The sequence below is a fragment of the Halichoeres trimaculatus genome, unplaced genomic scaffold (genome assembly GCF_033239565.1).
Source record: "Halichoeres trimaculatus isolate MK-OKI-2021-1 unplaced genomic scaffold, fHalTri1.1 fHalTri1_scaffold_14, whole genome shotgun sequence".
In the NCBI taxonomy this organism is placed as follows: domain Eukaryota; kingdom Metazoa; phylum Chordata; class Actinopteri; order Labriformes; family Labridae; genus Halichoeres; species Halichoeres trimaculatus.
This window is the reverse complement of record NW_027437192.1, coordinates 13329375-13353522: the sequence shown is the minus strand read 5'-3', so window position 1 is coordinate 13353522 and position 24148 is coordinate 13329375. Positions and strand designations below refer to the sequence as shown.

General features: G+C 41.4%; 1 protein-coding gene across 1 annotated transcript; it reads right to left on the bottom strand.

The window, feature by feature from the left end:
- Positions 1-132: 132 nt before the first annotated feature.
- rnf19a (ring finger protein 19A, RBR E3 ubiquitin protein ligase) lies at positions 133-23837 on the bottom strand. The gene is made up of 10 exons (XM_074687608.1): positions 23673-23837; positions 13123-13979; positions 6723-6931; positions 6425-6569; positions 6051-6213; positions 5839-5953; positions 5536-5694; positions 3232-3451; positions 2998-3141; positions 133-2743 (listed from the first exon to the last, which is right to left on the bottom strand). Exons 2-10 carry the CDS (start codon positions 13725-13727, stop codon positions 1945-1947), a joined length of 2559 nt encoding a protein of 852 aa, XP_074543709.1. The 5' UTR covers positions 13728-13979; positions 23673-23837; the 3' UTR covers positions 133-1944.
- Between the last annotated feature and the right edge of the window lie 311 nt (positions 23838-24148).

Below are 24148 nucleotides of genomic sequence, written 5' to 3'. Positions count from 1 at the left end.
CTTCTGCAGCTGGAGGCGTTCGAGGTGCACCAACTTCTCTTTACTCTCACTGCTGAACTCAACTGATCATGTCTCGTCACTTCTGATGACCACTTTGGATAAATACAGGCTTTTATTGCTAACAAGAGCCCACAGGAATAGACTTCAGCAGCTCTTCATACATTAAAAGGATTATTTTTAAGGAATCTAAAACCCAGGATAAATTTTTGGTCTTGGATTTAAAGTTCTGAGAAAAACTCAATCTGGGCTTCTATTGCCATTTTTTAATCTGCTGAAACTATTTTTTTGGAAATTAAAGACCAAACATTCCTTGCGTATTAGAGTTAATTAAACCACAATAAAATCTTTTCCATTGCTGCTCTGCCAAGTGTTAAAGTATTTACTGCAGTAGCCTGAACGCTGTCTTTGGTAGGCTAAACAAGCTAACGTGAAGCTAACACTGTCGTTCAGGGGAGGATGCATTCATGCATTGCTTTAGGAAATATGATTCCTTCTATTGTGAATTTTATGTTTATCATTTGAAGACGCACATAGTGAGAAATAAAAACATTTTACGAAGGATTTTTCCCCCTGAAGGCACTGCAGGTCCAACATATATAACATCATTATTTGCATGAATCACCAGCAGGGATTGAAGAACTTAAAATGTCTTTTTAAAATACACCAAAACACCTGAAATTAGACTTGTGTTTGGACTTTTACTGATGGTGAATCAACATGTAACCCCATTATCATTATACATTCACTGCTGAGGATTATATCAATGAAAGATGGAGGCGCAAAAATACACAAAAGAAAGTTTTTCATTGCACCTTTAAGTAATTCAGAGCCAGCTGGAAGAGTCTGCTCTGCTGAAAGCTTCATTACTTTATTGCAAATGTTTTGTTTGGTTGACTTCCAGTTTGACTTTGACTCATTAGTATGAGTTGTAAAAGATGCTACATTTTTAATAAACATTGGGCATTGCATGAATTCTCTTTCTGTAAAAAAAAGCTGACTGAATTGCATGAATCAATAAAGATGCAGTTTAGACTTCTGTGCATTTTTATCTTGAAACTTTTAGACTTGCAATATTTAGAAGAGGGGATACCATTCCCGAGTGATTGAGCATCAATTGTGGACCCAACACAGGGCTTCGACATTAAAACAAACTTTCCCAAAATGGAAAATAAAATAAGCAAAAAGGCAAAAGCACAAAAATGAGAGTCATATTTTAAAACAAGAAAAGCAACATTTATATTTTTCTTATAGCTGATTATGGAAATATAAAATTTGCTACTGTATTGACTGGTCCCTGTCAGGTACCACAATCCTTAAGCCGTGTGGTGTTTCTCATGCCGTTTTAAGAAGTAGCAGAGTGAACTGGTGGCACAGCGGTGGACCACAGTGATGACAAATCCATCCCTGATTCATGCAAACCCCCGAAGAAAAAAACAGATTTTTGCAGATTTCACAAAGGAAAACAGATTCAGGCTTTAAGGTAGCAGCTCAGCTTTTCTGTTAAACGTCTCACCTGCTCCTATCCAGCTTTATCAGTTCTGCTTTTTGTCAATTTGAGATTAAAAATAGTGTTTTCAGGGGACAGATTTTGCAGATCATCATGACAGCTGGATGGGCTCTCTACCCCGATAACGTACTCCAACCTATCCACGTACATTCAACTCTACCTTCTGTAGGCTTGCTGCTTCACGTGACTCTTCATCAGCAGAATAAAACTTCTGTTTCACATCGATCTAGCTTTGACTTTTCTGTGCTCTTGTTCACTTTCCTTTAAAACCTCTCCAACTTGGACCTCTCTGTAACTATGTCGGCTGACATTCACATGACATTCCTGCCTCCACAGCAGATAAAGTATAATTAGACGTATAGCCTCAAGCTTCAAAAGATGCTTTACTGAGTGAAATTAGGTGATAAGGCTAGCTGATTTACCAAAGGAGAGTTCCTTTAGATGTCTGTTTGTATACAGCGCTTCCTTGTCGGGCTTACAGGCTGTGCTGCAGTGTTTTTGGTGGTCTCTTTTGTTTTCTCGTCTGTCTCCGCCTCTGTGTCCGCCGTGGCTCCTCCGCTTTCCTCACTGATGTATAAAAATGTCCCGCTGCTCCCCTCTTTTGGCGATGCAGGTGGAGATGTGGACAGCAGGCGGTGCGTGAAGGCTGTGTGGCTGCTCTGAGACGGGTAGTGCTCCAGGCGGTCGTGCTCCACCTCAGGCATAGGTGTGATGGTGACATCGTTAAAGGCAGCCGCGGGATGCTGAGGTTGGGGGTCTGTCGTGGAGGAGCAGGGTGGGTGAGCTGGTTTTGAGGTTTCGGGGTCTGAGCAGCTGAGCTCTGATGAGAAGTGGCTACAATGTGAGTCTGCTACAGAGGGCAGGCTGCCACTCAGAGACGGGGAATCGAATTCGGAAGAGTTGGTGCTGCGCTGCTCCAGGAGCTGAGCATCCATATCCCCCCGTGACTCATTAATCTTTGATTCTCCTTTGCTGCTGCTGCTACTGCTGCCTCGTTTCCACAGCTTTCCTTTGCTCCTCTTGCCTCCTGAGGTGGAGGGCAGGGAGCAGGGGCAGCAGTGGTCGTGCTGTGCACAGCAGCTGGTGGAGGGGCAGGAACACACTCCACCCATAGCACCTTTAAGACCAGTGGTGCTGCTGCTACAGCTGGCTTCATCCAGACTGCTGCTGGCGCTGCAGTGCCTCACCTTCTCCTGTTTGGACTCCACGTCGGCCTGGACCTCCAGACTGTTGTCCCTGCAAAACACAAACACACACCTTTAGATTTGTAGAATTTGTAAGAACAAAACGACCAAAGAACTCCCGTATAACCCCTAAATTCTGTAGATTTGCACAGAGTCGCAGCCAACAGCGAAGACTGATTAGCAAAACAAAACTTTCATTCAAACAATCTGACCACAGGCCGTCTGGAAAAACTAGGACAGAGATTTAAAAACAAGGTCAGAAATGTGTTGCTGCAGTCAGTAGGACGGTAAATTCAGGATGCAGACCTTTCCAGAGGCATGTAAGCATTAAGGATGGACCCTGCCATGGCTTTTGTGCTTGCGTTATCACTGATCGTCCCAAGACTGACGGTGGCTGACTCTCCGCTCAGGCTGCAGCGCTCCTTCTGGACATCTGCCTGAACTTCCATCCTGGAACAAAACCATCAAAGCGATCGCTTTAAGTCTCTGCAGCTTTGTTTTGTAAAGTATAAAAGAAAACAACATTTTGAGATCTTCTACCTGTTGTAGCAGCTTCCTGATAGGCTGCCGGTGATGCTGGTCCCTGCGAGCGCCGTCGTGCTGGCGTTGTCGCTCATGTTGTCCCGCTGAGTGGAGCTCATGCCACAGCGCTCCATGTGGCTTCCGCTGACACTGAGGCTCAGGCCCGTCAGGCCACCAACACTCGCTCCATCTCCCAGGCTGGGGTTGTTGAGGCGCGTCTCTGCGACAGAAGTTGTGTCTGTGAAGGAAGACAGAGAAAAGAAAGCGTAAGAATAAGAATTAAAAGAAAGGAAAGGAGTTTTAGATAAGCTATGAGCTTCTTGAGACATAAAAAAGGTTTCAAAAAATTGATTTTTTTCAATGATTTTACTGACTTTATAAGCCTTTGAGTCTCACACCTCCTGTTCCTGGAGGGCTGAAGTCTAGGCTGTCATTTTGGCTCGTAACCATCATTGGCAGTGTGACAAACACACCATCACCCTCAATGCCTCCTGAGTAAGCAAACCAGCTCGACCACAGCTCCAGCCATTTCACACCGCAAACATTTATCACCAACCAGCCCTTTTGGCTCGGTATGAGTGATGGCTTAACTACAACAACACACAAGGACATCTGTATTTCTGTCAATGTGCCAGAACACACAGACGCCACAACCCTGCCCATGGTATTTACCAAGTGATCAGGATCTGTTGGTGACGTCAAAAGAAGATAGTTGTGCTAAATGGCATGCGAGCCAAAAAAAACAACAGTGAGTGTGTGACGGGGAAGTAAATGTTTATGAAATAAGAGCAAGTGAAGGCCATCCTGACTGGAATAACTTACATCTAAAAAAAGAAGAAAACAAAGGTCTGGCATTTATAGCAGACAATGTTAGGAAGAATGGATCAGAGAGTTCAGCCTCTTTGAAAGATGACTGGGTGTTTGTTTGATGTGTCTCTTTACCAGTTCATAAAATGAACATTTTCTGTGCTCTGTCATCTTACAAATACAAAGATTGATTTAGGCCTATGAATTCCCGCTGAAGGATTTCTGACTCTTAAAGTGATACTCCGGGATGGAACAAGTTGGGTCCTATCGCAAGGTTTAGGGCAGAAATTACCCCTACAGCAGTGTTTTTGTGCAGCAGAAGCCCAGGGCCTCGCACCAAACACCCCCTCCCTGCTCCTCTGCCGGTTTCCTCTGCATTCAGACGGGGTCAATTTTTACTTGACCAAAAACACAAATAAACGGTCTCCGTTTGTCTGATATCGGTCTGCATTCATGCTTTATTTAGAGAATTTTCAGCGTGTTACTTTCACACAAAAACACCACTAAATAAGGCTCTAGTCCTGGCAGACTACCTGCGTTTGTTTATATCTGGCACGCCGCGCGTGGACTGATACACTAAGCGGCGAGTGTCTCGTTTTATGACACGATGAGAACTAGAGCCTTATTTAGCTGTATTTTGTGTGAAAGTAACGCGCTGAAAATTCTCTAAATAAAGCATGAATGCAGACCGATATCAGACAAACAGAGACCGTTTATTTGTGTTTTTGGTCAAGTAAAAATTGGCCCCGTCTGAGTGCAGAGGAAACCGGCAGAGGAGCAGGGAGGGGGTGTTTGGTGCGAGCGCCCTGGGCTACTGCTGCACAAAAACACTGCTGTAGGGGTAATTTCTGCCCTAAACCTTGTGATAGGACCCAACTTGTTCCATCCTGGAGTATCACTTTAAGCCCTGTTTCCACCAATCGTGTAGTTCTGTTTGTCTCGGCATGGCACACACTTTTTGGCGTTTCCACTGACTAATCCCGGGACAGACCCCCAAATAACTGATACTCGGTCCCACTTTTTGGCACCCTTCCTTAGGGCTGCCAGCCTAAACTGATCCCATCTCGGAAGGTGGAGCTACAACACTGCAGACCGTTGATTGGTCAAAAGAATCGCCACTTACTGTGCGACAGTGGCTGCATTTCTACTGGCGGCACTCAGACTTCTCTGAAACAAAGCTTGATTGCACTTTGTATCAAAGAGACACGTGGAAATCACAAAGAGGGCCAAATGCTGGATGTCTTTCACTGTTGCTCTTTGTTTAATGTATTGCGTTTTTCTTCTTCGTTGGATTTATTAGTGGGGTACACTGTGTCGCGCTGCTCTGGCGTCACACTATTATGTTAGTGATGCTGCTGTCGCCATCCAGCTTACACGTCGCCTACCATGAGTGGGCACAGTTGGCTGTGGCAAACAGGACCAAGCTTAATCGAGCCAACCTGTACCAAACCGGACCGCTAGGTGGAAACAACTTTACTGTGCATCCCTTTCTTCCTCTCCTTTGGGGACTCTTACCCGTGGCCGCTGCCCCGCTGCCGATGTTGTCATTTTCATCATCAAACTCAATCCGCACTCCTTTGCCATTTCCTGCAGACACTCCACAGCCTCCGCTTCGGCACAGAGAGATCGGGACAACTCCATAGACGTACGCCAGCATGATGGGGACGCCGATCCCTGCGCACAACACACAAAAAAGGAACAAGACAACTGTTTAGAGTTTGGATGATGCTCATATTTTGATCTAAAAGTGTAGTAATGACCCACAGAGGAGATATGAATATTAAATCAATAAAGCTAATAGAAAGATCTCTCTCTTACCTACAGTTACCGCGGCGACCACAGGAGATACGATCACAGACAGCGTCACACCACCAGCTATCACTAAATTCCTCTTGTGTTTCGAGATGTCTTTGCCCTCATAGCGATTATGTATCTATAGAGAAAAATAAATCAATGAAATCATATCACTACTCGCTGGTTCTTCTTCACTGCCTTCATTTTTTGGCTAAATATTAAAAGATAAAACTCACCTTTCTGCCCACATAGACGGGGATGCCGATGATCATGGCAGGGATGGCGATGCCAGCAATGAGCGCAATCCCCACAGGTGCTCCGACCAATGTGCCGAGCTGCCAGAGGATCTTCTTCTTCCTGCTCCAGGGCTTCTTCCCCCAGAAGGTGCAGCCTGATGGGCTGAGAGGGTGGAAAGAGGAGCTGGGATGTGAATGACTTGAAACCTGAGGCTTAATCTTACATGAAAAGGCAAAAAGCTGCTGCACAAAAACTTAAAAAGCAGCTGAATTAATGCTTTTCAAAGGGAACTACTGGACTGTTTTCCAGATTTAAAATCACTTAGAAGAAGAGATAACTCAATCAAATATGTAAAAGATCAGGTTGCTCTCACCTTAAATAGTGCAGGTCAGAGATTTCCTTCATGCAAAGCCAGCAGAACTCACAGCCGCAGACAGCACACGTCATGTGATTACAGCTTCCATCATTCATCTTGATGATGTAGGCGGCACATCGAGGGCACGGCTTGATGTCATCACCTATTTTAGGTTGATTGAGGGAAAGCAAGAGAGGCATTTTGTAAACAGGCTATTTGATGGTATTTATGGTGCAGACTACATATCTGGACTTCTAAATACAGATGGGCGTGCAGGTACTTGTGAGGTTTTTTTGTTTGTTTTTTTTGTTTTTACCTGCGGCTCCGCTTTCTTGGCTGTAGCTGAGGGAGGAGGACCTGAAACTCCTCAGCCTGAAGGTTTGGGCCCTTTGTTGCCGAGCCGTGTCACATGTCTGGTTTGGATGCCACAGCTGTTTGCAGTGGTAGCAGAACTCTGTCCCACAGCCCTCACGCCCGCAGGTGATCTTTGGGCAGCTGGCACAGCCAAACGCTATGACTGCATAACTGAGAGAGAAATAAAAAAACCAAGCAGAGATGTGGGTTAGGTTAGCTGGGAGAAAAGCATGGGTGCAGTAACTCAGAACAACTCTAGGGGTCAGTGTGGCTAAAATGACAAGTGTGGAGGAGAAGGACTGAGCAGAAACTTCTTGTGTCCTTAAATAAAACTGCCTTTACTCTAGTGCTATTAACAAACATCCTGAAGAATCCAACAACATAACATTTGTTATGCAATCACAGGAAATTGGCTGACTTTCCACCTATGAGCTCTGTTTTTAAAATTCGTGCTGGCACGATCAGTTCTGCATGACTGCATGTCGTCATAGTGTCCCTCATCAATCATTACAATAGTCTCTTTGAGAGCTAATGAAAAGTACATGTCATCGCTGAGGCAAAGGCTAACGACTGCTGGGCTTTAAACATGCAAATCCACTTTAATTCAACAGACTCAGAGAAGTCTAAAACTGCTGAAGTCATTTATGTCCTCACTTTATCACAGCATTTATTTATGATTGAAAGCCTCTGAAAATAAAAATACAAATGTTAGCAGCTGTTCTCTTTAGGTTGCTCATTCATAAATCTACCTGTACCCTTCTGGTGTGCATGAGGCCAGACAATAATAGACATTTTGTTGAAGGATCTCTTTTGATGCTGAAGGGAGGAACGCAGAGCACTTGGCCTTATAATAAAGTCAGAAGAAGTATGAGAACCTCTTTTTAACCCTGAGATTGTTTCAGCCAAAGCGCATCTCGCAGCAGGGTTATCATGGGAACATTAAAAACAGACGATAGGGAAAAACAAACACTGCCAGTGACGTGTGCAGAGAGGACAGTGTGTAACAGATGTACACTGGAAATCACTGTGTGCAGAAGAACAAGGCTTAACTGTATAGTATCTGGAAAAAAGTCTGTAACTTGCATTCAACATCTAAAACTAATGAACTGAAACACAATGATTTGGTACACTGTAATTAAATAGAGTCTTTATTGATAAATGTAATTCTGTAATAGAAAGTCTGCTGCTCTTCAGGACAAATCTTCAGGAAAACTATACACCACCAACTAACAGTACATCATCTGATGTACAGACCACCAAAGCTGCTGACTGATAATCAGGGATAATGACTCAGTCTATAGCTTGGTTAAAAATAGTATAAGTATAAAAATCCATTAGTCTGGCTTACATCAACGTATATCAGAAAAGTCATAAGGAAATATGTACTTCAATAACCTTCACTATTGGTGAAGTAAACTCAAGTGCTCTAACTTTCATTTATTTCTATTCAACGTAATGGATTGAGACATTCTTAAGTAGAAACCTGTTAAGAGGAACAGGTAAGGATTTTTGAATGCCTGAACATTCATTTAACTCAATTAAATTAAAAATATATAAGTGATTGCAAGTATCATCTTGTTCCAAAAGTATGTTTTTATCGTTTTTACCGGTTGAAATGTAAATATTCCTGCCACATGGAGGCTGTAGCAAGTAGAGCCCGACCGATTAATCAGCGGACCGATTAATCAGCTGACCGATTAATCAGCTGACCGATTAATCAGCGGACTGATTAATCAGGCCGATTATAGCCTGTCACCCATTAATCAACATCGGCCAAAATGTAGCTGACGATAAAAAATTTTGCTCCGCGGAGATTCTGTTGCTCCTGCTCCTGTGTGTTAATTAATATAAGGCTACTACACAGCGTTTAACTTCATAATGCCATGCAGGATTAACCTGGGCTTAGAAATTCACAAGTTATTCTCTTTGTTGAAATAAATTTTGAAAATGCTTCAATGTATTTTTTTGTAACTGTATTTATTGCATGTTTTGAAAGCAGCAACATTGTTACTTAAAATCTAGTGTATTCCCATGCATTAAATGGAAGATGGAACAATAGCTAGTAATTTGTGTTCATATACAGTATTTATCCTGTGTATATAAATGAATTTATTATATATATTAGCCAATATATTGGATATCAGTTGACATATATGGGATATCAGTCAACATATCGGATATCGGCTTCTTTTTGCCCCCAGTATCGGTATCGGCCCCAAAAATCCTATATCAGTCAGGCTCTAGCAGCGAGTGTAAAAGCTGTTACATAAAATCAAAATAAATAACAGAATAAGAACAATACCACATTAAATTGCGAAAAACGCCAACAAAAATGGTAACAGTTGCTTGAAACACGAGATTCAGACACAGAAAGAATTGCAGACACTCAGCATGACTGTAAAATGTAAACACACGAGCCAAGCAGCTGCATCACATCACAAACACAAACGTCAAGCAAGACACTGCCAGCGCGCAGATGTTTTGTGTTGTCTTTAATTCACATTTCTAAATTGCTGTCAACAAAAACATACATTAATTTATTAACATTACGATTGTATGACTGAATTCTTGGTCGGTATCAGTTTTATCATCATTAATGAGCGCTAATCTGCGCGTGTCTGGGGTAGGAGGTTGGGCTGATTACAAATAATGGCCTGACAGATGAATGTGAGTATCAAATGATATTTCTGCTTGAAATGCACACACTAACTTTTAATGCTTATCGAAAAAAGAAATAAATTAAATAATAAATGCTGAGAGTTTAGGTTTAGAAACAATAAATAGCCGACATTTATAATGGACTGGCCAAAGTGTTTCTCATACACAGAAAGCTTTTAATTTACTGGTTCTTCTTGGTTCTTCATTGACAACCAACAGATTTCTAAATTAATCATTAAGGCAGAAAAAGGGGGGATTAAACTGGAAAAAGGTAGTTATTTTACAATGAAATTCAAGTTAAACTTCCAGCATCTTTTTGTTGATAGTAAAAAAAAAGGAACTGAGTTTCTACCCTAGATGTTTTGATTCAGGCCCAAAGTGAAGAAAAGTTAGAAATAAAATAAAGGACTGACTGTGCTCACGGATACCGTGGAAAATTCACATCATTTGATGGTGTTGTTTGTGTGCAATAGTGTCATTACAGAAAATCAGAACAGGCACCATCTGTACCCGATGTCATTTTATGACACTTTGGTCAGTGTTTCCCTCCGAACTGACACACTTTGCAGTAAGAGTAGGAGTAGAGGTGTGTGAAAACCCTGCACCTACACAGATTTTGGTCCAGACAGAGTCCAGACAGTCACTAACACCTCAGTGAAGTGATCTGATGGCAAACAGTCGAACAGTCATAAAGTTGACTTTTCAAATTGACCTTTAAGTTTTATTGCAGCGTGTGCTTTCCCACACAGATGTCAGTGTGCAATCATTATCCATCAACCAGTGCGTTCCTGTTCAGCTTCCATGTGTTTCTACACTGATATCCAGTGTTCCACTTCATGATCTGATAAGCATTTGGAAAACTCAAATAACTTGGACGAGTTTTATAACTTCAGGGAATGTCAGTGCAAATGCAGCCAGAGCTGAACAGATCAGATGATGAGAGCGAGAAGAGCTGAAACAGGCTCATGAAAGAGGCATTATTCTGGGAGACAGGGTCCGAAGTGTTGGTGCAACAAAGCCAAGAGAGGGTGAAGTCATTACTGAGCTCCGCAATCAATACTGAACCAACCATGGTGTATGAATGTGAGGAATGTGGGGCAGTGAGAGCTCCAAACTCTGAGAGAAGAGTTTTCTATAAAAAAAATCATGTCAGCATCTGCAAAAACAAAATAAATCTGTAATTATATATACAGACTGTGATTGTGTTTGTGCTGTTTGTGCCCTGGCAGACATGGCCTTCAGATGCACTAAACAACAGATGAGGCAAAGTGACCTTGTTGGCCTCCATCCGGGCCCCTGTGAGCAAACTGCCGAATCCAGCTCCAAACATACAAGACCCCGGTCTGACCCCACTGACACTTGGCACCTCCTGGTGAAAGAGGAATAGTTTCCCCTCTCAGAAAACAAGAGCTACAGCTTGTTCTTGGAGCAGAGGTTGAGGGCTTGAGCTTGAAGAGCCTCACGCAGCCTGAGGTGAGTCATATCTATCACTCTGGGCTCAAAATGAAAGAGCAGACTGAACCCGTGCAGAAGGAATGGGAACACTTTAACCGTGGTTTCAGTGCCAATCTGAGGGGGCGGCTAATATTCTAGAAAAATCTCTGAATTCCTGAGTAAAAGTGGAAATGATCAAGAGCAATACTCAAGAGATTATAGATTTTCAAAAATTGCAGAAAATCTGTAAGATTTTTATCACAGATTTACTTGGAAACAAAGCTTGAGGTCTTTTAAAACAAAGCACTGAAAGTTAGTTTCTCTGTTTGGCACTGGCATTTTTTTTTTACAGGTGCAACCCAGATACTTAGCTCTAATGCTGGTCCCACATATTCATGTTCCTTACAAATGTGGCTCAGTTTTAAAGGGAAATAAACAAGCTTTCCAACAGTATAAGTTAATTGCCAAGAAGTATCAAGTTTAATTTTACATACGCCAAGGAGGTTATGTTTTTGGGAGCGTTTTCTGTCCGTCTGTTTGTCTGTGAACATTAGTCAAAAATTAACAAATGGATCTTGATGAAATTTTCAGGAAATATTCAAAACGAGATAAGAAAGAAGTGATTAAATTTTGGAGGTGATCTGGATCACTGTCTAGATCCAGGATTTTTTAAAGGATTCTGTATCATTGTGAGATGGGGCTGTTTTCACCATTTGTGTATATAACTCCAGGATAAATGGTCAGATTTGTAAAAGAATACAGGACAAGGTCACAATAACTTCTGACAGATGTCCCAGATCCCGGGAATATTCTGGATACTAAGATCCGGTATATGAAATATGTACTGGGTCATCATAATTTTTAACACTAGCCACGTATACATGGCCCCAAATATTCTGCTTGCATTCAGTTTATTTGCTCAAACGGAAAAATTTAACCTGTGTATACACCTCATTCCAAAAGAAAAGTGCCAATCCGAATGGAAATTTAATCGGTTTCACAGGGGTGGAATATTCCTTTCCCGAAAAAGATTGAGGTATCATGTATTCACTCAGACGGAAAGTTGTCAGGGTGCGTTCTTTCAGCGCATGCTCAGATATGACGTAAGACGCACCTAGAGACGTTCCTCAACTCTAAAAATGGCGGCGAGCGGTCAGCACTGGACTGCTGTGGAAAGTTTGTTTTTGATCCAAACTTTGAAAGAAATGAACATAATTTCAAGACTGGACGGACGACAAACCCGCAATATGGAGGATTGCAACACCATGACAAATAAACTGTCGTCCTTCAGCTTTGATAAATCTCGTGATTTTTACGTTTTTCTGCACATGCCCCATTGACTATTCTGTTTCATTATAGCGGCGCATGTAGACCAGAGATTAGAATATTCCTTCCCATGTGTGCTATTGTTTTTGGAAAAGTCATTCAGAAAGATTCCTTTCGGAAAGACAAAAAACTCCTCATGTAACCGTGGCTAGTGTCAGGTAACAAATTATTGTACAAAGCTGCAACTAACACCAAATTGTAGCAGACAGTCTGCTGAAAGGAAGTATAACATTAAAGTAGGACTAAAGTGTTGCGTGACAATCCCAATATGCTTGGCAGAGGTCTGTGCTCTCTGAGAGCTTTTCTGTGGTGTTATGGAGAAAAAAACCTCAACTTTAAAAATATTTTAATGATTTTTATCCATAATATTTTTTATTTTGGTTCAGATATGCTTCTCACTGCTCATCACGCTGCTTTTTAGTTATATACATATCCTGTTTACAACCATTAACATGTTTTGTAAAATGACAGGCGTGGTTGATTCTCTCAGTAAGTATCATCATCATCATCATCATCTCCTGGTTCTCAAATCTTTTTAGGCTGACTCATCACGCAGACAGAACAAAGAGGGTTATTACTGCCACTGGTTATTTATAGCTCTGACATCAATGCAGAAGCAGAGGTGAACGTCTTCAAAAGGCCAGATTACAGTCTAGAAGTTTTCTCAATGTGGCTGCTTATTTTGGGATGTTTGTGTTTGAAACATCAGAGCATCTGAAGAAATCGGTAAAGAGATTCTGAATCAGCAAAAAAGTTGAGGAAACTATTTTACATGCTGTAAGTTTGAGCGTGTCCTACATGCTGAATGACCAAGGCTTTCAAACTCCTTCCTGTGCTGAGTGATGTCAAACAGATCTCACCAGCTGTCACCTCACTTCATCTGGTGAATCTTTATCCACAGCCCTCTGTGGCCAATGCGCTAGTTTCTCTGCTGTCGTACTTACCCACAGTCAGGGGCCGGACACCAGCGGCAGTCAGGCTCCGCCACCAGCCACCTCCTCAGCATGAACTCCTCGTACTTTTCCATCAAGGCTCGGTCCCCCAGGATCATGCGGATGTCGTGGGGATTGAAGCGCTCCGAGCACTCCGGGCAGCAGATGTTGACACGAGACTCAGAGATCTCGATGCGAAGATACTGCCGCAGACAGTCGGCACAGGAGCGATGGTGACAGGTCATGATGTCAGGGAAGCGGTCGCGTGCGTGGCGCAGAAGACACAGAGGACACTCCATCAGCTCTGACGTTGAACCCGACACAGATGAAGTTGACGCGGCGGCCAGAGCTGACTGGGCTGAAGTTTTGTCGTTAGGAGTCTCTGGTTGGATGTTTTCCGTGACAATGCCGTCCACTCCTGCGCCGGCCTGCAGAGGCCTGGACTTGCGCTTGGTGTCACGGTCATGACGGCGTCGACGACCAAAGAGCGAGTGGAGGGAGAGACGCCGCTTCTTTGGGGTCTTTCTCACAGAAGGGAGACTGACTGACGAGGCAGCAGAGTGAAGGTCTCGCTCAGAGCCTGTGCTGCCATGATGCTGCTGGTGAAGGCTGCTCATCGTGCTAAAAGGGACACGGCTGGAGCTACGACTAAAAATCACCACATCTGGAGAGGAGGTGGAGAGAGGGGTGAAGATGGAGGACAGGGACTAGGGTTGAGGGGGCAGGATGGTCAGGGGAGGGGGCTTGGCTGCTGTTAGCTAGGACATAGTGGCTGAAAGCTGGTAAAGGAGGCCTGAAGTCTGAAGTGTGGTCTCCCCTCGTTCAAATCACAGTGATGAGATGAAGACGTTCAGAAGTGGGACACAAACCTGAAAAGAGAAAACAAAGGAAATCAGGAGCAGAGCCAAAGATGATTCATTAAGTTTTAATGATCTGCAGCAAAAACAAAAGTATGAGAAGTGATGTGTTCTCAGAACCAGTAAAAAACAAATGGGTAGATATGAAACATTAAAAAAATCTGTCTAATCTAAGAAATAGAAGCTATCAACTGAGCATTTCTGGGGTTTCTGGTTCAGGAGACAACATCTCTTTGATGATTAAGAGTTTTCTGGCTGACCTCAGGCATTTTTGGGGGGTGTTTCTTCTGCATACGTCTTTGAATTTACCAATACAATGACTGCAGGCTTTCCCCGAGAGTGAGCATTAATCATCTGAAGGCAAAACACGACAAAACCCAGAGTTCTTCCCATACTAGCTCTCAGATGTTGCCACAGCTGTGTCAGTATGTGTCTCTGGAGCAGCCACACCTCGCCTTGAACACTTCCACATGCTCAGAATGAAAAAATGGAGCAAGAAAACATAAAATTGTTTTTTAAAGTGAGGGACAGTTGTTGCTCCTCCTGATTCTGTAAGTTAAAACAAAACATCCTCAAGAACCAAAAAGTGGATTTCACGCTGTAGTAAAGCACCAAGGTTTGCGGGTGTGGCGCTGTACGAGCTTCCATGGTGCTGACAGATCCCCACCAGGCCGATGAACAAGCCTGTTTTCTGTATCAGATTGGCTTCTTTACAGAAAACCAGTAAAAACAGCATAAGAAATGTGCGATACTTTCCAACTTCTTGAGTTGCAAAACGAGTTTAATCCTGGACAACATTGTTCTGTTCTGCAACCCTCCTGTATCAACAACAGTACCAGACTCCAATTAAAACACACACCAAGACTGGTGCATAAATAAGCTTTAACTGGCCAGAGACCCAGAAATTTGAAGGTAAACTCCTTTCATATTTCAAGGGAAGCTTGACCTGTTTTTTTTCCTTTTTGTAGACAAAAACAAAATCCACCAAAGAGCTTTAAAATCCACAAGAGCTGTAGTAGATTTTAACACGGCTTACAATCACGTGTTGTGCCCCTGTCTTCAAATTGGCCCAAATGTCCTCACATTTGCGCAACGCCTCTGTTATTTTGAAAACTATGAAATTCTGAGTTTTGTTGAGTTAGAAGTTGGCAGCTTTCTGCAAAAATAAGAAATTAATCTCAAGCATCTCCCGTGTTTTTTTTAAACACCTACTTAGAGTCATAATGATGCACACACCCTCTATTGTACTTTGTTGGGTTATGTGAGCATTCGATCACAGTAACATTGCCATTCCAACAAAAACACTTTGTGCCCTCTGGTTAAGAGGCCGTAGCCACTAGAAGGTAACTCCTGCGAGGTTTAGACCACAGGAATGTGAACTCAGGCAGGCCCACATTCAGGATAATCAGGTTCTTCCAACCAACAACTCAACAGTAATGAGAAATACATTGATGTGATGATAATAGAGGATTTGATTAGAAACTCATTTGAAAAAACCCAGCAAGGACGCGCACAAAAACATGCTGGCATAATGAAGCAAAGACTGATCTCCCTCTACTTCTCACGTGCTTTGCTTGTGTTTGTGTCAGCGTGTGTTTGTCATTAGGGACTAATTTCAGGAAAATTCCACAGGGAGCCAAAAGGTGACTAATTAACAAGCCCACTGTAAATCTCAACTGGGACAGCAATCCTGCAAAAGTGCAAATGTTCACTCTCGTAACCTAGAAACCTCGATCTGACTGGCTGCGGTTTGTCCTGGCCTCACCGTGACGTAGAGCAGTGGTTCACTTTTACTACGGCTACTTAAGCAGTTGAGCAGCGAAGGCCAGAAAGAGAAAGTGTTTGGTGTCAGCACCATGTGTCTTCAGAAGTTGTCTCCTCAAATTCTATTTGTCTTCACACCACTGTCACTTTAAATACACTGAGGGTGAGGTTTACGAGTCAACAGATCTTAAAATATGGTCGAATGCACCCAAAACCACAGTGAAAATGGGACGAAATCCTTTAAACATGTCTCACGTAAAGCTGATACGAATCAAACTAGAACAGTATTCTGGGTCAAACAACGCTGTTTTTTTTCCCCAGCTAAGGTGCTAAATACAAATTTTTAATCCATGTCTTCTTGTTTTTCTAATAAGATGCAGTTAAAAAAGATTAAAAGTAACGTGAAAATCATAATCCAGCTACCTGGGATTACCAAATTAGTAGGGATGCACGATATTATCGGCACAATATCGGTATCGGCAGATAAAAGCTTAAAAACACGTTTATCGGTATCGGCAGATATGAAAATTTCTGCCGATATGCACAGCAGATAAGTTGTTATTCAGTTAGGATTATTATTATTCTCCATCTGAAAAATAAGCTCCTTAAATAAAATGTAGCACTTCATTTATTTGCACTGCAGAGCTCTGTGTCTGTCACCAGGTTGTTACAGTAGCTCTAAAATAATCAAATGCAACTTGGTTATGTTTAAAAATGCATTGTACATTTAATGTTCATGTGATCTAAAGAAATTATTTTTCTGTATTTCAATACTGAATGTTTTGAGTTTGAAAAAATAATACATTTCTTATTTCTGGTAAATAGAAGGGTTTTTTGGTCTTGTTTTATGTGTGTTTCTTAAACAAATAAGACCGTCACAATAAGAGTAACATATAAATGCCAGTACAGGATAGACTTAGCTTTCTTTACAGTGAAAAAAACAAAAAAACTTGTGATTAACGGTATCGGTATCAGCCAAAAGGGGTTTCGATATATCGGCATATCGGATATCGGATATTTTTGTTTAGTACAGATACCAACTCCAGGTACCAGGCATCAGATTCTGTATCGTTTCAAATGTTAATTGTACCCATCCCTGCCTGGGTTGTTACATTTTTTTTTTTTGATAAACAGAAGTAAGGCAGTGCTCAAGGTTGCAGTTCTTCCAGCAACCACACGAGGCTGGCTCCAGAAACACTAGAAGTAATACCCACACCATTTCTAAAAAGTCAAACTTTACAGCAAAAATAAAAATATCAGGAGCCTGATTCAAAAAAAGGTTTGAGTCTCTTAAATTCTGGCACAGTTTGGAAAACGCTGTTTGCGGGATGTATTATTTTAAAACTGGATAAATGTGTTTTGTTTTTGTTCTTTTTCATCCCTTCTCTTAAAGTAAAAAGGAAACCTTGTTACCCTGATGTGCTGTAAAAAATGTTCAACTTTTGTATGAATAAAAACTAAGATTAACCCCCCCACACCACCCCAAAAAACAACAACAAAAAAATAGTGACTTAACCGCACAAGGACATGGCTGAATTGACTGTCAGGTGGGCACACTGCACTGGAATGAAGCTACATTGAATTCTGTATTTCCATTATGCCTTCCCAACAACTAAAGGCTTCAAAACTCTGTATCAGAAACATATTGATGACATCACAGAGACTACGCACATGTATTATACAGTCTGTGGGAATAAGATGCTCTTATAACAACATGGTGGCAATTGGATTAAAAAAAACTAAGATATGGATTTACTCTTAACTCTCAGCAAACTGCATAAAAACAGACTTTAGCCATATTTTGCTGACCACAGTCCATAAGTAGCTTCAACGTAAAGTTCATCTGACCCAAATAAAGTTAAATGAGATCTAAAACAGTCAAAACCATAATTGGGTCTCATCAGGCCACTGGCCCTGCAGCAAAGTTGTAAAGAATAATGTGTTTTAATTGCACGCTCTGAAAGTTTAAGAGTCACAATTAAAACCCAAACCTGCACATGTAAGGAAGCAAAGCACAAACCACCACTGCTAAACACAACAGGACACGAGATCCTGTGAAGTGATATGCAGCGATGCATCAGTTTGTTGGTGTTACTCCCTTCAAGTGCGTCAGCGAGAGAAAGAAACACTTTGATCTAAGACAAATCAGATCTTTGCACAGAGCTTAAAGAGACTGTTCATCGTGCAGAAGTGGGGAGTTGTCTGAGGTTCATAAAAAAAGTGCATCACCCCCCGGGGGATCCCAGGCTGCTTGGCTGCAATGTAAGCTAAAAAGTTTCTGAGAGTCCAGTCCAAACACTTTTGCAAGAGGAGGTTTGTTAATGCATTTCAAACACATTCCCTTTTTTTCAGGATTAGTTTGGGAATAAAACAGATGCACAAAGTTAAAAAAAACAGATAGTTGCAATACAAACAAGTCTTAGGAGGATTTGTGCCGTGCATTTCATAAACACAGAAAAACTCAGGATGTGTTTATAGGCCACTGAGTAGAACCTTTAAAACTTTGAAATGAAAAGATATCTTTGTTGTCGCTGGCTTCATGCTTAATTTAACCCAATGGGATGCTCTTTTAATAGCGACTATTGGAAACTTTAAGCAGGATGTTTCCACAGTCATCCCTGAGTATCCTCCATCCTAAATTAAGCCAGCGACCGTGAGTGTGACTTCCATGGTGAGGCTCTTCTGGTACAGCTGGTTAAAGTGAAGGCCTTACACTATAATTCCACATCACAACAAAGCTTGATGATGTATGAGGTCAGCTCTCCAAGTCACACGAGCGAGAGGAAACTTTAACAAGAGAGAGGAGCAATTTCAGGCTGCCCACAAGTGAATGTGAAATTACACTCCCGGAGTGTCATTAAACTGGAAAAGCCTGCTACAGCACTGCATTGAGAGTGAGTGGGACTTTCCATGTGACTGCGGTCATGTGTGTGTCGGTGTGTGTTGGTGTTTGTGTGTCCGCATTCATCTACGTATTCAAGTTCTGTGGCTCGAGGGCAATCATATGCAACTCCAGCTCACACACACTAGGATGGTGTCCTAGTTCCCAAGACAACCCCAGGGGCAGGAGGCTCACTGCTGCTGAATAAATGGCTTCAACCGTCCGTCAGCTCTTAAAAGCATCCAGCAGGTCTCCTCCAGCTGATGCTATGTCATGATCAAGGCTGTAGTATGATTCAAATCTGCATTCTTTGAACCAGAGGAGCAGTTCAATGAAAGGTGAAGTGAATTTTCTGGGAGTCAGGCTATCGTTGATGTGCTGAGATGGAGGGAAAAACTGTAAGACAACGTGTCATTCGGGGCTGCGGTGGTAATGGTTTTAACAAGACCTTTCAGACCACAAAGCAATAACATGTTGGCTCTTGAACTGCCATAAACAAAATAAATCCAGGTTTCCCACTGCCTGGAATTTTGTAAAAAGACAATTAGGTGGATAACCAAACAGCAGCACAACATTTATACTGCAGGTCTGTGAGTACACAGTGGCACATAAAACCCTGCTTCATTAATGGGTTTCATTTTGTTTTTTGGACTATTAATAAACTCTAAACAGAACATGGCAATCTCCCAAAGAACATCCTTCCTGGATTTTTATGTTATTATTGCTCCGCAGTGCTTCTTCTTTTCCCAAAGAAAACAAACATCAGCAGCACAAATAAAAGCGGGAAGCACTAAAACACATCCCCGCTGCAGATGCTTTTTTCTGGAAAATTTCAATAACAAATACGTTAGTGTAAGCAAAGTTGAAATGCATCATATCCTTAAACCATAAAGGGGAGCAGGGGACACAGGAGTGAATGAGTCATCACCAGAGATGATGTTACTGGAGTTCAGGACTCAAACCCAAGTCCGACTCAGGTTCCATTTTGAGGACCCGTGAATTAACTTAAAAGTGCTTTTCAACCACAGGAACTTCCCCCAGGAACAAGGGACTTTTTTAGGAGCTGTGTGCTTTTCAACTGCAAAAACTGGGGTTTAAATTTAGTTCTACTTAATTGAGCTACCCTTGATCTATTACAGGTAGCATATGCCAAATAACCATGGCTAACCACGGTGTTGCATGTAAAGATGTGAGCCTAACTTCGCCCACTATGTTGTCATCTTTGCTGAATGGCTTTAGTTGTTGTTGTCATACTGCCCTCTATTGGTCTAGCGATGTAGTAAAGTAACGTTTTCTTTTTTTCTCCATACGCCACTGGTCTGATTTGCTTAATTTTCCCAGGACTTGGAGCGCCGACGCACGGGTTGTCAAAGTTTGAATACTGCCTGTAGCCTCTTTCCCAGATGTCACTCCCCACTCTCAGCCGGTTTCCTGCTCTATTATCTATCTTTTATCCCATTAAAGGTATAAGGGCCCAAAAAAATTACTGAAAAAATATTCCCAGGGCTTAAGGCCTTGGCGAAAATGCAGACAACAATAGGCCACAGGGTCCACGTGTTTTCTGGAAGAGACGTTCCAGGAACCAAAGGTTCCAAAATCTTTTGGTCAAAAAGCACCTTTAGAGCCCAGAACTGACTGCATTTGGACCCGAAAGACAGAGAGGGAGACTCAAATTCATCTATTCTTAAAAATATTTTTATTGTTATTTCGAACACAGCCTCTGTGTTTTACTTATTTTATGGTTCCCCTTCATGCACATTCAGCTGCTGTCTTGGTTTGGCAAAAGTTCATCCAAGGATGTCTAAAGAGGTGTTGAGATTTAACAGTAATTGCTAGTAAGAGCAGAGTAACCTGTTAAATAACATGTAAAAAGTTGATCAAGGAGAAGTCGGGGGAAACCTCAAAGTAGCGACATTACTTGCAATAAAAAAGTAATGTTAGAACCTAAAAGACACTAAAACAAGGTTGAAGTTGATTGGCAAGTAGGTTGCAGTCATTTTGAGTTTATCAAACACCTGCTGTGTTTCTGTCACTTTTTTCTGTCAATTCAATGCAAAGTTGAACATTGAGACTTCCAATAAATCAAATTATGTTGATAAATCCACAGTTCATTTATGGTGGACTGTAGCCTCTGTATAAACTTGCGTCCTGGTGGATACAGTTTCAATAAAGCATTTTGTTTTCAAACAAAGTACTGGAGGACATTGGACTACAAACCCGTGAGAAAGATTCTTCCTGTGCCTTTTTCCTCTTTACATCTAAATCTGGTTTGGGTTCAGTGTCACCAGACGTGCATTCACAAAGTTTCACTGCTGTGTTTGTCAACACTGTAGTCCTAAGTTAAATGTATAGGATGCATACTTCCTGACGGTAGCCTTTGTCTTCCTTCAAAGAAAAACCACTCATAACGATCAGTTTCCAACACTGGAAATGAGTGTTTCACTGTGTTCTTCTGCAAAGCGTTCATCACGTACGCTAATTTCCGGAGACATTCCAGCCAGAGGACGGACTTCCTGATCATGACAATGCATTCAGCTACTATGGCTTTGAAACAGAGGAACAACCCAGAGACTGGATTACAAACTCTACTAAGAAGTTTTGATTTTACATAACAAGAACAGAAATAAGAAGTAAGACTGCACATCATTCATTAAGCAGAAACCAACGTCCTGTCAGTTGGACAATCAAATTATCCTTTAGCTTTCAGCCAATCAATCTGCTACTGAATGTGTTAAAAAAGTGAAGTGTGTTGGGACGGGAGGTTCTGGAGTGAATGTCACTGAAGCTGCTGTGATAGTGTTTACCTAACAGTGTGATGTACTGCTAATAACAGCTCTGCTCCTTTCTGTGTTAGAATCAAAGATGACACCAGCAGCAGTGCAGGAGCAGGAGTAAGGATTTACTAACAGGTAAGGGCACACTGAAGGTGCTATGACCCCGACAGGCCTTTCAGAGGGGCTGGCCAATCAGGAGAAAGAGGTTCGTAAGCCTTAAAAAGACAGCAGCTAGAATGAGGCCAAAACAGAGGCTGAAATAAAGGTTTTGTAAAAGGCCTGAAAAAAAATCCATACTACCGCCTCTTAAAAAAAAAAAAGGCAAAAAGGCAAAGGTTGTGATAACACCTTTCACTAACAGTTTCACATAACTTATCAGCCAATGACAAACTAAACGCCAACCCTTGCTGGCAAATATCCCATTGTTGACGTCTTTACCATTTGTCAAATGTACACAAATGTTTGTAAGCTTGTTCATCAAGCCAAAAGAAAAGTTAAGATAAGTGATAATGCTTGAAGATAAGAAGCATTGATGCCAAATGCAAATATTTGTGTCAACCCACAGCTCCAGGGTCAACAACCTTCTGCCTGACTTAAAAATCTACATATGCAGCTAGGAAGTGATCTGATTGGTTGTAAACACCTTCTAGTAATAATCAATCAAGCAGAAAATCCACTCAAAAACGCATAGATAGATAGCTCTTCTCTACCACAACCACAACTTTAAAATAAATAAATAAATAAATCATTCATTTTAACAATTTAAAACCTGATTTTTCTGCTTCAAACAATTGGCCAAAAATTTAGGTCACTGTAACTTAAAACTAGTTCAGACAGGATAAACACTGCCCTACTACTTGATCTTCCAAATTAAAGGTGTGGCACAAGCACTGTATGTAAATAAGCATCACAGAAAAACAGGACCTGCCTTTTTTATTACAGGTTTGTACTGATATTTAGGCGCAAGACAACAACACAATGTTTGATGTCTAGCTGTCGCTTAAATTACAATAGATTTTATTTAATAAGCATTGAGACATGCTTCTGTTTAGATACTGAGTCAGAGAAAAGCTGTGGTCTGCGGTAAGGTCACTTCAACAAACCCTAGACATGGGGATTTAGACACTTTGCTGTTGCTCACACTCTGCAGGTTGGGACTGAAGTTTATCTTTAACACACTATTAAAGGAAAACAAACAATATATGGCTCCAAGAACTCCACCGAGAATGGCATGGACTATTTAGCAAGCATGGTATGAAAGTCACAGTTTATATGGAAGAACTGCGCCCAGCAAATGACGTGTTATCTATTCAGGAAACCATTGTTGACTGAGCTGTAAAGTGACGAAAGGAAACATTTGAGGAGAGCTTTGCTATTAACTGAACCGTGCCCGTGTTTGGTAAATGGGCAAGTCATATACGCATTCAGAGTTTGAGGAATTGTTTGTACACGTATCTGTATCGTAGTACTACTCTTATCTTAGACACTTAACAAGTATCGTACTATGTGGCAGTGCGCGTTGCCCTTTGTTTCCTTCCTATAATCTATCATTTTTTAGCAAAGAGAAAAATACATTTCCAGCGTGGTGAAACTTAAGCACAGAAATCGAAACAAAAACGAAATGATGCGTGGGTTCAAATATCATACTGCATATCAATTTATACATTCTAAACTTTATTTTCTGACTTGCTAGTTTGGTTTGGATAAGTTATTACTGCTAATCAAACAACAATAAATTAGCTGATCGTCTTTGAAAAGCTGAGGCAAACAATTCAACGATACGAAGGTAAAAATTATCAAATTTATTAGTTTCGTTCATGGTCTCAGGAAGATTAATTTTTATTTAAGTCTGTAATAACATACACTGCGCGTAGAATGTTGTCCGAGCCATTATAAATGTCGTTATAGCTCCGAATAATATGCTCCGAGCTGTGTTTACACTTTCCACCAAGCTAACTACTATTAGCATGCTAGCTATCGAAACAAGATTCAGCTAGCAGGACGCGAACCTAACTTTAATCGTACAAAGAGTTGCCCATTAGCTGAGCTTCGTGTGTGTCCGTTAGTAAAATCTCCAAATCACAAACAGAGTTTAAATAAATAAACTTTGAGGCCATAAAATTGGATCACGTATATGCAACAGCCCTCAATGGTTTACGAGGTGAACTTACAAGCTAACGAAGCTAAAACAGCTAGCCTCTCGTAGAAGAGGAAGTTCTGATCCGAGTGATATAAAACAAACATTAATGTGGTTGATTCAGACGACAAGTATTAAATTACACCCACCTTGTATTGTTCCTGATCTCATGTTACTTCACAGTAGAAATGTATACTGCTGTCTCCATGTCTCAGTCGGGCGTAGTTAAATAATTTGTTGATGAAAACTTCGTAGGACAGCCGAGCTGCATTCCCCGACTGAGACTGGACGATACATGAAAGCCACTGAACGACACATGCAACTACTTCCGCCTATAAATGCCTTCAAGAATAAAACACATTGATCAGGTCTCAGTTCAACATTATTAATGGTAAAAAAAAAAAAAAAAAAAAAAAAAAAAAAAAAGTGCTCTTATAATTTTATTAAAAAAAAAAAAACACCAGCTTTAAAATAGGAAAAAAAAAGTCAAATGAAACTTTTTCCTCCCAAACAGGGAAATGAAAGACCCTTTTTGTCTCTTGGAATCATAGAGACCTGGAATTTTTATTTTCTAACTAATTTCTGACTGAGCACAGGACACAGAAAAACCACAAATGAACCCATC